Source organism: Crinia signifera, chromosome 5, assembly GCF_055691185.1.
Source record: "Crinia signifera chromosome 5, ASM5569118v1, whole genome shotgun sequence".
Taxonomy (NCBI): Eukaryota; Metazoa; Chordata; class Amphibia; order Anura; family Myobatrachidae; genus Crinia; species Crinia signifera.
The window spans coordinates 88468283-88482740 of NC_139221.1; the positions used below are offsets into that span (position 1 = coordinate 88468283).

General features: G+C 44.7%; 1 protein-coding gene across 1 annotated transcript in view; it reads right to left on the minus strand.

The window, feature by feature from the left end:
- Positions 1-9657, minus strand: part of LOC146080390 (acetyl-coenzyme A synthetase, cytoplasmic-like) — a 43427-nt gene extending 33770 nt beyond the window's left edge. Inside the window, exons 1-2 of the mRNA XM_083187629.1 lie at positions 9225-9657; positions 7941-8136 (exon numbers count right to left, since the gene is read on the minus strand). Coding sequence (XP_083043755.1) covers positions 7941-8136; positions 9225-9378 — 350 coding nt within the window. The 5' untranslated portion in view covers positions 9379-9657. The remainder of the gene's footprint in view (positions 1-7940; positions 8137-9224) is intronic.
- Between the last annotated feature and the right edge of the window lie 4801 nt (positions 9658-14458).

Here is a 14458-nt window from a genome sequence, read left to right on the forward strand (position 1 = left end):
CTTTGTGGGTTTTTTTTTTTTTCAAATATGGCTAAATCTATAATTCAAATGTATCTATCATCTATTCCGTGTTTCAGCAAAACATTTTATATATAAAGTTATATTGTTTTATAGTAACACCCCTATGTTATATGTAGTGGAAAGTCTTGCCAAGCTGCAGCCATTAACATGCATACCAGGTCAGCCTAGTGATATTTATAGACTGACCTGTTCAGATGGCATTTACACAGTAATTACTAAACTAAATATAGGCCCTTTCGGTTTATACCGTCAATGTCCTATATGTTAACGACAAAGAGCAATTAATTTGTTTGATAATTATGTAAGATCGTTAAACTGAATGTCATAGTTCTAGTCAATAGAGAGAAAACATGGGAAAAGCAAATGATTCACGCCATGCATGGTATACGGTCCTTAAGTCGACACAATTTAGGTCAACATACATTGGGTCAACCACTGAAGGTTGACATGCCTTAGGTTGACAGACAAAAGGTCATCATACCCACGGTCGATAGGGTCTAAAGGTCAACACAAGCATTAGGTCAACATTGGGAAGGTCAACAGTCAAAAGGTGGACATGGGTTTTTCATGGGTTTTTTCAGCCGTCATGTGCCGACAGGCGGTATTTCATGCCCTACCGTCCACTAGGGTGTGGAGGGAGAATAGAATAGTGTTCCGAGTGTAGCGAGGCACCGTGCCGGAAGCATGGAGAGCGCAGCGGTGCACCGGCATGGTGTCCATGTCGACATTCAGGACAAAAGACACGCAAAAAAACAATGTCGACCTTTTAACCATCGACCTTCCAAATGCCTGTGTCGACTTTTTTACCCTGTCGACCTTAGGCATGTCGACCTATTATAAGGTACAGGAGTGATGACAAAATCCTGCGCAGATTGTTCCAAATGTCTAAATCCTCTTCTTTTTAAGAGATCTTTTTTATCCTATAAGAATCCTCAAGATTGTTCCAGGTTTTATCAAGCAAAATAAAAATGTAATAAAATATGATCAATGCTCTGCGACAATATATGGTGTAAAAATATGGACCGTTTGTCTGTGTCTACCTAAGACCTGTTGACATTCAGTGGTCAGTGGTCAACACAATGTATGTCGACCTTAATTTGGTCGATCCAATGACCCCTACCCGCACCCATATGCAAATTCTATTTCCTATGAGAAATCAGAGTAGATTTTTGTATTGGCATATTGTTAGTTCTCCTTTATCAATACAATTAGTACAATGTTCATCCCAACATTACTCCCAGTCTCAACAATTTAAGACAGAAGCATTGCCATGAATGATTCCCCTGTCATTCTGGGGTTGGTCTGAGTTGGCAGGAAACCAATATACATGATGCAGTGCCAGGTGGTGCAAATACATAAAATTTTTGTATGCAAGGTAAATATCAGCTACTTTTGCATGTATCCGACAAATGCTTGAGAGCTTTATTTTTTTTAATTCATTTTAGATTTCAGCTAAAACACACTCCTCCCAAATCAAAACATATCTGCACATTTTAAACCTGCCCCATCAACAAAGCTTTAACAAAATGTAATGTACTGTAGGTGGGTGCCGGACAGGGTCCCGACAATCGGGATCCCGACAGTCATTTACCAGACGTCGGGATCCCGACTGTAAAAACACAGACAGATGGGTTCCCGACGGCCACCCGCTATTCTCCCTTGTGGGGGTCCACAACCCCCATAGAGGGAGAATAGAATAGGTTGCGAGCGTAGCGAGCCACCGGGCCCGCAGCGTGGCGTGCGCAGTGAGCCCGCAAGGGGCTTTGTTGCACTCACCATGCTGTCTGGGTCTGGCCAGTCAGGATCCCGACGTCGGGCTAATGACTGTCGGAACCCTATTAGGTATATTGTTTTACTCCCAGCTCAGAATGAGCCCTGGACTAAAGGCTAATAGACTGCAACCTGTAGGCATCAGTGTGATACCAGTGAGTGTGCCTGATGTTTTAAAATGTCAAATGTAGAAAAGGCAAAACCAACCAGTTTTGCCTTTTAAATGATTGACATTTGCAGATGTTTCATTGAAGTTTGGTGAAGTTGTCCCCGATTCACTGAGACAAAACTATTCCCAGGCATGTTAGCAGTTAAAGGGACACATATCCTTATTACGGTCTGTGTAAACAGGTCCTACCCTGGGCCCTGCCCTAGTGACGTGGAACCAGATATTGTAGCAGAAATGTATTACCAACATAAATCAGTCCAAAGCACCAAATGTACCCAGACACAGCTGCCTTATATAGAGGAGCTAATAATAACAACATACACAAATACAGTTAATGTATATAGTCCTTACACTTTGATATTACATGTATTTCTGTGTATCAGTACAAATGATTGTCTTGTGTATAGGGCATAATAAAATGAATAGTTTGCATTGTTATGGTTTGTGTTTTTTCCCACTAAATAACCATTCAAAATGTTCCCATCCACTGGTCACTTCAATGCCTTATTCACAAGAGCTCGGTGCGGACACATCAGCAAGATGCCATGGTGTATATTCAGTTACAGTCAAAACTGTCATCTTGTCGGAAAGATGGCAGGTTCCAACTGATTTAGGGGGTTCTGATCTATTCAATCCTGGCTGCTTTTCTCCCAACAGGTTGGAATGCTCCGACCTATCGGAAACCAGGTGGATTGGCGGAATAGTCGCGGATCCACCTGCTTTTGACGGAAATGCAGCCAAATCTGACATGCGGATTTGGCAGCTGCATTGAATGGAAGTGTCAGATCCATTCCGACAAAAGAATGTCGGAATTGATACGACATTAATTGAATATACCCCTATACCTGCGAAGATACAGTATTTGTATCCGGGTGTGTTATGCATTCCGACAGTCGGGATCCTGGCAGTCATTAGCCCGACATCGGGATCCCGACTGGCCGGACTAAGACAGCATGGCCAGCGCAACAAAGCCCCTTGGGGGCTCGCTGCGCTCGCCATGCTGCGGGTAAGGTGACTCGCTACGTCATGGACCCCCACGAGGGAGAATAGCCGACGGCCGTCGGGAACCTGGCTTTCAGTGTTTTAACAGTCCGGATCCCGACATCACGTTAATGACTGTCGGGACCCCGTCCGGCACCCTTTGTATCCATATATGTAGGAGAGAAGGTAAGGTAAAGGGCAGAGGTAAGCTTTGCTCAGACCACTCCAACTTGGGCCAGGCAGGAGGTCATTTCAATTGGGACAGGGGTGGGCAGTTGCAGTTGCTGCAATGTATAAACAACAGCAACAGCAGCAGAAAGGGACGCCCACCAGCACCTGATCTCATCTCCTATAGGGCTACAAATAAAAAGCTGTCAATCTAGCAGTATTGCTCTGTCTCACAGGTGTGAGAACATCACCCCTAATTGCACTGACCCCTTTGTTGGAAACAATTCTTTGTGGGGGGGGGGGGGGGGGTTTCTTCAAATATGGCTGAATCTATAATTCAAATGTATCTATCATCTATTACGTGTTTCAGCAAAACATTTTATATATAAAGTTATATTGTTTTATAGTAACACCCCTATGTTTTATGTAATGGTAAGTCTTGCCAAGCTGCAGCCATTAACATGCATACCAGATCAGCCTAGTGATATTTATAGACTGACCTGTTCAGACGGCATTTACACAGTAATTACTAAACTAAATATAGGCCCTTTCGTTTTATACCGTCAATGTCCTATATGTTAACGACAAAGAGCAATTAATTTGTTTGATCATTATGTAAGATCGTTAAACTGAATGTCACACATAGTTCTAGTCAATAGAGAGAAAACATGGGAAAAGCAAATGATTCACGCCATGCATGGTATACGGTCCTTAAGTCGACACAATTTAGGTCAACATACATTGGGTCGACCACTGAAGGTCGACATGCCTTAAGTTGACACAGACAAAAGGTCATCATACCCACGGTCGATAGGGTCTAAAGGTCGACACAAGCATTAGGTCGACATTGGGAAGGTCAACAGTCAAAAGGTGGACTTGGGTTTTTCATGTTTTTTTTCAGCCGTCATGTGCCGACAGGCAGTATTTCATGCCCTACCGTCCACTAGGGTGTGGAGGGAGAATAGAATAGTGTTCCGAGTGTAGCGAGGCACCGTGCCGGAAGCATGGAGAGCGCAGAGGTGCACCGGCATGGTGTCCATGATGACATTCAGGACAAAAGACCCGCAAAAAAACAATGTTGACCTTTTAACCATCGACCTTCCAAATGCCTGTGTCGACTTTTTTACCCTGTCGACCTTAGGCATGTCGACCTATTATAAGGTACAGGAGTGATGACAAAATCCTGCGCAGATTGTTCCAAATGTCTAAATCCTCTTCTTTTTAAGAGATCTTTTTTATCCTATAAGAATCCTCAAGATTGTTCCAGGTTTTATCAAGCAAAATAAAAATGTATTAAAATATGATCAATGCTCTGCGACAATATATGGTGTAAAAATATGGACCGTTTGTCTGTGTCTACCTAAGGCCTGTTGACATTCAGTGGTCAACACAATGTATGTCGACTTTAATTTGATCGATCCAATGACCCCTACCCGCACCCATATGCAAATTCTATTTCCTATGAGAAATCAGAGTAGATTTTTGTATTGGCATATTGTTAGTTCTCCTTTATCAATACAATTAGTACAATGTTCATCCCAACATTACTCCCAGTCTCAACAATTTAAGACAGAAGCATTGCCATGAATGATTCCCCTGTCATTCTGGGGTTGATCTGAGTTGGCAGGAAACCAATAAACATGATGCAGTGCCAGGTGGTGCAAATACATTCAATTTTTGTATGCAAGGTAAATATCAGCTACTTTTGCATGTAACCGACAAATGCTTGAGAGCTTTATTTTTTTTAATTAATTTTAGATTTCAGCTAAAACACACTCCTCCCAAATCAAAACATATCTGCACATTTTAAACCTGCCCCATCAACAAAGCTTTAACAAAATGTAATGTACTGTAGGTGGGTGCCGGACAGGGTCCCGACAATCGGGATCCCGACTGTAAAAACACAGACAGATGGGTTCCCGACGGCCACCGGCTATTCTTCCTTGTGGGGGTCCACAACCCCCATAGAGGGAGAATAGAATAGGTTGCAAGCGTAGCGAGCCACCGGGCCCGCAGCGTGGCGTGCGCAGTGAGCCCGCAAGGGGCTTTGTTGCACTCACCATGCTGTCTGGGTCTGGCCAGTCAGGATCCCGACGTCGGGCTAATGACTGTCGGGATACCAACTGTCGGAACCCTATTAGGTATATTGTTTTACTCCCAGCTCAGAATGAGCCCTGGACTAAAGGCTAATAGACTGCACCCTGTAGGCATCAGTGTGATACCAGTGAGTGTGCCTGATGTTTTAAAATGTCAAATGTAGAAAAGGCAAAACCAACCAGTTTTGCCTTTTAAATGATTTACATTTGCAGATGTTTCATTGAAGTTTGGTTACCTTCCTTTTACATCAGCTCCCAAGCATGTCTCACATTGGTAATTACCCTGATTACACACTATTTTCCTATGTGTGTGCACCAAATGTGCCAGAATTTGCTATTTGAGCCTTAATTTCCTAAGGCTCCTCATCTATAAACATGTTTTTTGTGAAATAATTAAATTCCAAGGACCTACTTTTTATACATATATGGTGATTATAATTCTATAATACCTAATGCTGGGTACACACTACGCAATATGTGCTCAGCCCAACACTGCGGCAGGAGGAACCCAGTGAGGAGTTGTCAATGGCAAGTGTGACGTGGCTTGCAATATCCTCCGTTGTACAGCATGTACAGAAGACAGAAGATACCACGGACAGAGCACAAAAGATCACATAGTCAGTGACCAAGTTTGAGATTTCAAAAGTATCTGAATACAAAGTAATTCAGGGTTAAGGTCCATACACGCGGGGCGTTGCCAGCCTCCATGCTGAGCGACCTGCTAAGCAGAGATCGCTCAGCACAAATTTCGGCACACAAGCAATGCACCCGCAATGTGTTCTGAGAAGGGTTTTGGTTTATAGCCGTCTATCTCTGCGCGTTATAGTGCCGGCATGACCGCATCGCCATCTACCGGGGCCATACACATGGAGAGATCCGTATTTCATTTTTAAGCGATCTGGTCAGATCGCTTACAATTGGGATTAAAATCATGCCGTGTATGTATTTGTGATTTGTTTGTAACCTGGGCTACAGTTTTATTTTATTTTTTTAAATACATGGCTAATAAATTTAAAACATCCTCGCAATTAATGATGTTTTTAAAAAATCTTTAAACTCAAACGGATATGCAATTACCTGTGAAAACTGTTTCACCGGTCACCGGGGGAGAGCTATTCAATTATGCCCAATAAGCCAAGGCTTGCGCCTCTGGGAGGCAAAACAAATCCACAAAAACATCCCCATTTTCATGTGAAAACAGGGCTGTTTCTCACTAAAACACACAAGTTTGACTGCCCCTGTGTGTTTTCAGTATTTCAGGGGTGGCCAAATTGGATTGCTGAAACATAAGCAACCAATGAGCTCCTGCCTGACATTTTTCAAACACAGTCTGTGACATGGAAGGTAGGAGCTGATTGGCTGGCTGTTTATCAATCTCCATTTCAAGCTTAGTGCATCTGGCCCTTTGTGTCCAATTCCAGTGTTAGGGAGCAAATGGTGGATTGTGATTTGCTCTCATCCATCCATACATTTTCAATCCAACCATCCAGATCTGGCAGAAAATTGTACAGTCCATGCCCATCTTAATTTATCATTTTGAAAAGGGACCTGGCTGACCAAACTGGCAGCATTACCACTTTACATACCACTCAAGTACAAATGTATCTGGAGTTCAGCCACTATTTCAACATGTTCAAGTTTCAGTATATCTATCGGAACATTTGTTGCTCAGGAATAGAGGCACATTGCCCTTGTAGAAGAAGTCACATTTGATGACAGACAACAGCTAGTGTTGTCAGCTTATCCAGATATCTTTCTTCTGTGGTCACTTTTAAATGCAGCTCCCTATTTGATACAATAAGAATACAAGTTACAGGCCTCAATGCTCTCGCAGCACTAAGAGCCATAGAGTGACTGGGATGCGGTCTCGTCACTAGGTCTACAAGCATTAGGTTGCTAATCATTGGGTCGACCATTATGGGTCAACAGTCACACATGAAATATGTCCATATGCATTAGTTCAACATGGTCATTAGGTCGACACAAACATTAGGTCGACATGAAAAAGGTCAATATGGGGGGGTTTCAAAAAAAGGGTGGTTTTTCATACAATTGGGCATAGAGTGAAAATAGTGTGCCTGAAACACAGCGAGCAAAGCGGTACACTTATATGGTGTCCGTGTCAACAACAAAAAATGACAACCTCATGTCGACCTTTTTCATTTGTCTACCTTCTCCATGTCGACATAATGACCATGTCAACCTACATTGGTCGATCTAAGGGCCTTATTCTAGTTCACTCTTTCTGACAAAATCCTTCTTAGATGGACAAAACCATGTGCACTGCAGGTGGGGCAGATGTTACTTGTGAAGAGAGAATTAGGTTTGGGTGGGGTTTTACTTCAAAGTCAGATCTATATTACAGTGTAAAAATAAAGCAGCCAGTATTTTCCCTGCACAGAAACAAAATAACTCACCCAAATCTAATTCTCTCTGCACATTTTACATCTGCCCCCCTGCAGTGCACATGGTTTTGTCCATCTACGAAGGCTTTTGTCAGAAAGAGTGAACTAGAATAAGGCCCTAAGTTCTTTCGACCCTATCACCCTTACCCAAGTGACTTTGCGAATATCTTCATATATGTTAGTACATTGATCTACTATGAGGCTATTACATCACTAGACACAGATCCTTCTCATGTGGACCCACACTGGTTTATCGCACTCAGCAATCACATTTACATAACGCATAATGATGACTGTTATCATTTCACATTGTGTGCTGTGACATATTACCAGAAATATGCGGTCTTGTCCCCAATGTTTTTCTCCAAGACGTTTCTGTCCAGAACATTGTAACAAATATTGGTTTTTGCCCCTTTCATGAATTCCACAAAGATTTTGCCTTTGGTAATGTCAAAATTATAATCCAGCACTTTCCCAGATGGAAGAGATTTCCAGTAGAATTCCGAGGCAACCGCTGTCCAAAACTCTGCAAGCAGGAAAAGGTTTGAGGAAGACAAATATCTTTACGTGCAAAGGAGATGACAATTAACACAGAGGGGGGGTAACACAGTACTAGAAACACTATTGTTTATGTATGATCACATTTTCATTCATTGTATTCCTGAAAATTGTGAAAGGGATTGTTATCATATTATCTCATTGTATTTGAGAACATTGTGAATGGGACTGTTATCATAGTAGGTCATTGTATTCGAGACCATTGTGAATGGGAATGTATCAAGATATCTCGCCAATTTTTAAAATGTAAAAGGTGCGCACACAAACTATTTTATACACTCCACAAGCGATCACGTTAATGATTTCTGCAGAACTCCCGGGCCGCATTTATCAAACAATATTTGTGGCTAAATCCCTGAAAACACCCATATTAAGTATCACCCTAATGTACCAAAGGGGGGCCGCAGCAGAAATCTCTGAACCCTTCTGCAATCTCCCCTGCACCGCCACCTTCCACATAGTTTTCTATGTATCAACATCGGGCAGCAGCGCTTCGCATCCCTGGGCTACCGCCATTCTGAGATGTTGATAGGCCAATGTAGCCTATGCCAGCGCAGCAGGGTCAGCAGGGGGTCAGCACTAACCACGCATGTGCAGACACCCCCCCCCCCCCCCCCCCCCCGGTGCCCGGCTCAGCACATCACAGATCGCTTGCGGGATGATACATCCCAGCGCTAGCATCGCATTTTACAATGCGATCCTCGGCAGCAACATTCCACCCAGATCGCATTGTAAATGCTATACATGATAAATGGGCCCCATAGTGCATTCACACTGAACAATAAAAAATTCAGTGGCGTCACCTGGCTCCCACTCAAAACATGCTGTCATGGACGACATAGTCAAAATTTGATCGGATGTATATACGACCTGAGAGATATATCGCTATCATGTATATCATAAGTGTGAAGGCACCTTTAGACCGGATCTTTATATGTATTCATAATCTGGGAATGCTGCAACAGCACAACAACTGACTGAATAAATCCATACACATAAACAAAACTTTCTGTAGGCATAAATGACTGTCTCTGCTGGCCAGGTACACAGGAATACCTTGCGGGCTGTGGATGGATTTCTGGTACAGTTCCTTGTATCTGCTGAAGTCTGGTATGTGTGCATGTTCTTGCAAGGACTGTGCAGGGGGATAGGTGACAATCTCCTCTTCTTCCAGGGCTACTTTATCCGTCGCCCTCACCTGGCTCGGCATCTTGGCTGCAAGAAACCACAAACCCCTTGATGTTAAATGTAGGAAAGCAGCAGGAGGCAGTAGTGCCGTGCGCCAGGCAGGAGACAGCCCCTTTCCGCAGACGTGTGTGTGAATGGGATGTTGTGAAGCGGAATGAGCCGCTACTGTAGGTTTACTAGAGATTAGTCCCGGGCGGTGACCGCTGTTCAGTCACTGCCGCCTCCTCCTCTCACTGTATCCAGCGGCCTCTCACACAGGGACCCGATTTGTGAATCTCGCCCGGGTCTGTATTCTCATATCTCGCCATCCAATCAGCGGCTACCCTGCTCACACTCCTCCTTTCTGATTGGCTGCGACGATCTCGGCTCATGTGTAGCCATTGGATGATGGGAAGATGGTGTGCGACGCTGGCGGTGGAGTCAGCGGGCGGAGGATGTGAGTGACAGATGGGAGGGCTGGGCTGCTGCCGGTCAGTGGCACAGTGCTGCTGCTTCTGATGGCAGACTTGGTGCTGCTGGTACGTGTACTGTACTGATACCTGTGCCAGCAGCACGGCTATCACATGAAACCGCTGTGATATCTAAAATTACACAAGATTATTACCTCACCAGGAACCCTGTCCATGCGCTTGTAGGATAACACTTCTGGAGAACCTGGGATTCCCGAGAAAGGGTACATTGATCATTAGTTTTATAGCAGCTATTTATTAAGCATTGATTGGCAGCAGTGAAACTAGAAATTTTGCTCCCCCCTGCCAAAAAAAGTCTCTGGCGCCCCCTCCTGCTCACACACATTTTGGTAATACAAACAGTACTGTTTCTTGGCAATTTGGCTACCTGTGCGGACAGAAAAAAATGAGTCCATTCCAAAAAAACAGTGTGTGGCCTTGTTGCCATGCATGTGGCCTTGCCCCACACTGTAATGCTCATTATACATTATGCCAACTACACATTGTCATACACCGTAATGCCCATTACACATTATTCCACACACCATAATGACTATTCATATTACGCCACACACCGTAATGCCCATCACACTTTATGTCACACACTGTAATGCTCCACCAGTGCCCCCATCATTTACAATGAATGACACCCCCGCCCCCCCCCCCCCCCCCCCCCCCATTTCCTCTAACAGTTAATGCCCCCAGTGGACTCACCACTCTGGGCCGAACTCCACTGCTGCTGGCCACTGGGCGTCTGTGAGATGCTGACTGGCAGGGTGCTGTCTGCACCCAAGTGTCACCCTTCAGAGAGGAGACTCCATGCCTGTACCTCCTGCACTTACAGAGTTTCAGCTACAAGGCCTCCGGCGGCTTCCGGCCATTTGAAATGTCACGCGGATTCTTGAGCCAATCATCTCAGTCACATGGCCCCTGCACTATACAATACCACTACACTAAATGCTATACTACATCCCCCTACATGCTGCACTATACCGCTACACTACACTACACACCCCCCTTACTACTACACACTACATTTCCAACAATAAAATGTAAACTTTTAAAATGGTCTCCCTCCATGGGCTTCCCCCCTTTCTCATCCCTTAACATGCTCCAGCTGGGGGACAGCCATTAAAACCCATTGGAGTAGCTGCTGGCCTTACTGACCTTTTATTAAAACACTGTGTCAGTCCTGTGGAGTAGCACGGTCTCTGACAGGGATGTGTGCAGGCAACAGTGGCAGAAGGAAGAGCAGGAGCCGGAGGCAGGCCCGGGCAACTGCAGGAGCGCTGCCGCGTTGGTGTTCCCTCAGTGTCTGGGAGGGAGGCAGGAACAAGGACGAGTAGCCAGGCGGGACTACACGCTAATATTCAACAGTATGGAGGCCAGGAGTCGGGCTGGGGTGCCGCAGTCCAGCGCTAAGAGCCAGCCCCTAAGCTGCTAGCAAGCAGCATGTCAGTGTGTGACAGAAGTGGATGGCCTGGGGGCGGAGCAGGGGCACGGTCCAGGGGGCGGAGCAGCGACACGGCACAGACCGCAGCAATAGGCTGCGGGGTGTATGTGTGTGTGGTTAGGGTTATAGGCTGCGGTATGTGTGTATGGTTAGGGTTATAGGCTGCGGTATGTGTGTATGATTAGGGTTATAGGCTGCGGGGTATGTGTGTATGATTAGGGTTATAGGCTGCGGTATGTGTGTATGATTAGGGTTATAGGCTGCGGGGTGTATGTGTGTATGATTAGGGTTATAGGCTGCGGGGTATGTGTGTATGATTATAGTTATAGGCTCCGGGGTGTGTGTATGATTAGGGTTATAGGCTGCGGTATGTGTGTATGATTAGGGTTATAGGCTGCGGTATGTGTGTATGATTAGGGTTATAGGCTGCGGTATGTGTGTATGATTAGGGTTATAGGCTGTGGGGTATGTGTGTATGATTAGGGTTATAGGCTGCAGGGTGTATGTGTGTATGGTTAGGGTTATAGGCTGCGGGGTATGTGTGTATGATTATAGTTATAGGCTCCGGGGTGTGTGTATGATTAGGGTTATAGGCTGCGGTATGTGTGTATGATTAGGGTTATAGGCTGCGGTATGTGTGTATGATTAGGGTTATAGGCTGCGGTATGTGTGTATGATTAGGGTTATAGGCTGCGGTATGTGTGTATGATTAGGGTTATAGGCTGCGGTATGTGTGTATGATTAGGGTTATAGGCTGCGGTATGTGTGTATGATTAGGGTTATAGGCTGCGGTATGTGTGTATGATTAGGGTTATAGGCTGCGGGGTATGTGTGTATGGTTAGGGTTATAGGCTGCGGTATGTGTGTATGATTAGGGTTATAGGCTGCGGGGTATGTGTGTATGGTTAGGGTTATAGGCTGCGGTATGTGTGTATGATTAGGGTTATAAGCTGCGGGGTGTATGTGTGTATGATTAGGGTTATAGGCTGCGGTATGTGTGTATGATTAGGGTTATAGGCTGCGGGGTGTATGTGTGTATGGTTAGGGTTATAGGCTGCGGTGTGGGTGTATGATTAGGGTTATAGGCTGCGGTATGTGTGTATGATTAAGGTTATAGGCTGCGGTATGTGTGTATGATTAGGGTTATAGGCTGCAGGGTATGTGTGTATGATTAGGGTTATAGGCTGCGGTATGTGTGTATGATTAAGGTTATAGGCTGCGGTATGTGTGTATGATTAGGGTTATAGGCTGCAGGGTATGTGTGTATGATTAGGGTTATAGGCTGCGGGGTGTATGTGTGTATGGTTAGGGTTATAGGCTGCGGGGTATGTGTGTATGATTATAGTTATAGGCTGCAGTGTGTGTGTATGATTAGGGTTATAGGCTGCGGTATGTGTGTATGATTAGGGTTATAGGCTGCGGTATGTGTGTATGATTAGGGTTATAGGCTGCAGGGTATGTGTGTATGATTAGGGTTATGGGCTGCGGGGTATGTGTGTATGATTAGGGATATATGCTGCGGGGTGTATGTGTGTGTATGGTTAGGGTTATAGGCTGCGGGGTGTATGTGTGTATGATTAGGGTTATAGGCTGCGGGGTATGTGTGTATGATTATAGTTTTTGGCTGCGGGGTATGTGTGTATGATTAGGGTTATAGGCTGCGGGGTGTGTGTGTATGATTAGGGTTATAGGCTGCGGGGTGTATGTGTGTATGGTTAGGGTTATAGGCTGCGGGTGTATGGTTAGGGTTATAGGCTGCGGGGTATGTGTATAGAAAATTGAAAAAAAGGAAGAAAATAGCAGCGCTAAATAATTTAGGAAAAATTGGATGATCTTTGCATCCAAAATGGGGTGGTGTCAAATGGGTAACAGCACTTCTGACGCGTTTCACTGCACCTGGCAGCTATTTCAAAGGTAAGTGTGTATGGGGTATGTGTGTATGATTAGGGTTATAGGCTGCGGGGTATGTGTGTATGATTAGGGTTATAGGCTGCGGGGGTGTGTGTATGGTTAGGGATATAGGCTACAGGTGTATGTGTGTGTATGGTTAGGGTTATAGGCTGTGGGATGTGTGTTGTTTGAATCCAGGTGGGTGGTGAATGGTTGGGCTGTGGAGGGATGTATAGTTAGGGTTGTGGAGGGATGTATAGTTAGGGGGGTGTATAATTTTGGTTAGGCTATGGGGTGGTGTATAGTTAGTGTTAGGCTGAGGGGGTGGTGGTGTAGTTAGTTAGGCTGTGTGAGTGTGGGGCGTAAAGTTAGGGTTAGACTAGGGGGATGTATAGTTAGTTAGGCAGCCCCGAGTGCAAGCGGTCCCACTGTAAGAGTCTCCAGAAGTCCGGGCAACCTGCAGCGGCAGGCAACTACTTTCCCCCGAAAATCGGGCGCCACTGACCACCAATGCTAAAGAGGTACCTGAAGAATCACCGTTAAGGACTGTGCGCACACACCCCCATATATTGTCATCTAACGGGACGCCGTTTTTTGACACACTGAGACTTGTCAGACATTATTGACATAAGCAGAGTCGGGCCAGGAGCAACCCAGCTCACTCTAGCCACTGTTACCGTGCATGCACATCATTATAGAGTACTTTGGTTTTGTTTTTTGTTTTGGTTTGTTTTCATTCAGCCTTTCTTATTCTGTGTTGTGCGGAGAACACACAGAGTTTCACAAACAGGAAAGTGAATTCCGTATAAGTACCAAGTTCTTAACTTTTATTTGATTTATTTATTTATTTTATTTTTGTTTTTGTTTTTTTGGTTTGGTTTTTTGATTTGTTTGATTTATTTGATTGATTGATTGATTGATTAATTGAATCATTATATTGATCATTAGCAGTGTTCACAAACACTGATTATTTATTTATTACTATCAGTAAAGCTTATTTTTATTTAAATAACACCCACGATTTATTCTTCATTTATTCCTATATTTCAACCATAAAAAGGGCAGAGCGCAGCACTGAACCAAACGTATTCTATATTCAAACCCAGCGGACTAGTCATCTGTAAGTGCGGCAGCTAGCCCTAAGATTCAGTGCGCAGGTACAACCCCCCGTAAAATATTACATGCACAACGGAGAACCCGGAGGGAGGCAGAGAGACAGCAGGCTGCTGCCTTCACTCCATCCCAGCCCGCCCCCACCCATCCTGTAAACAGTAGCCAATAGGCTCTGTGTACAGCTTCAATGAATCAGT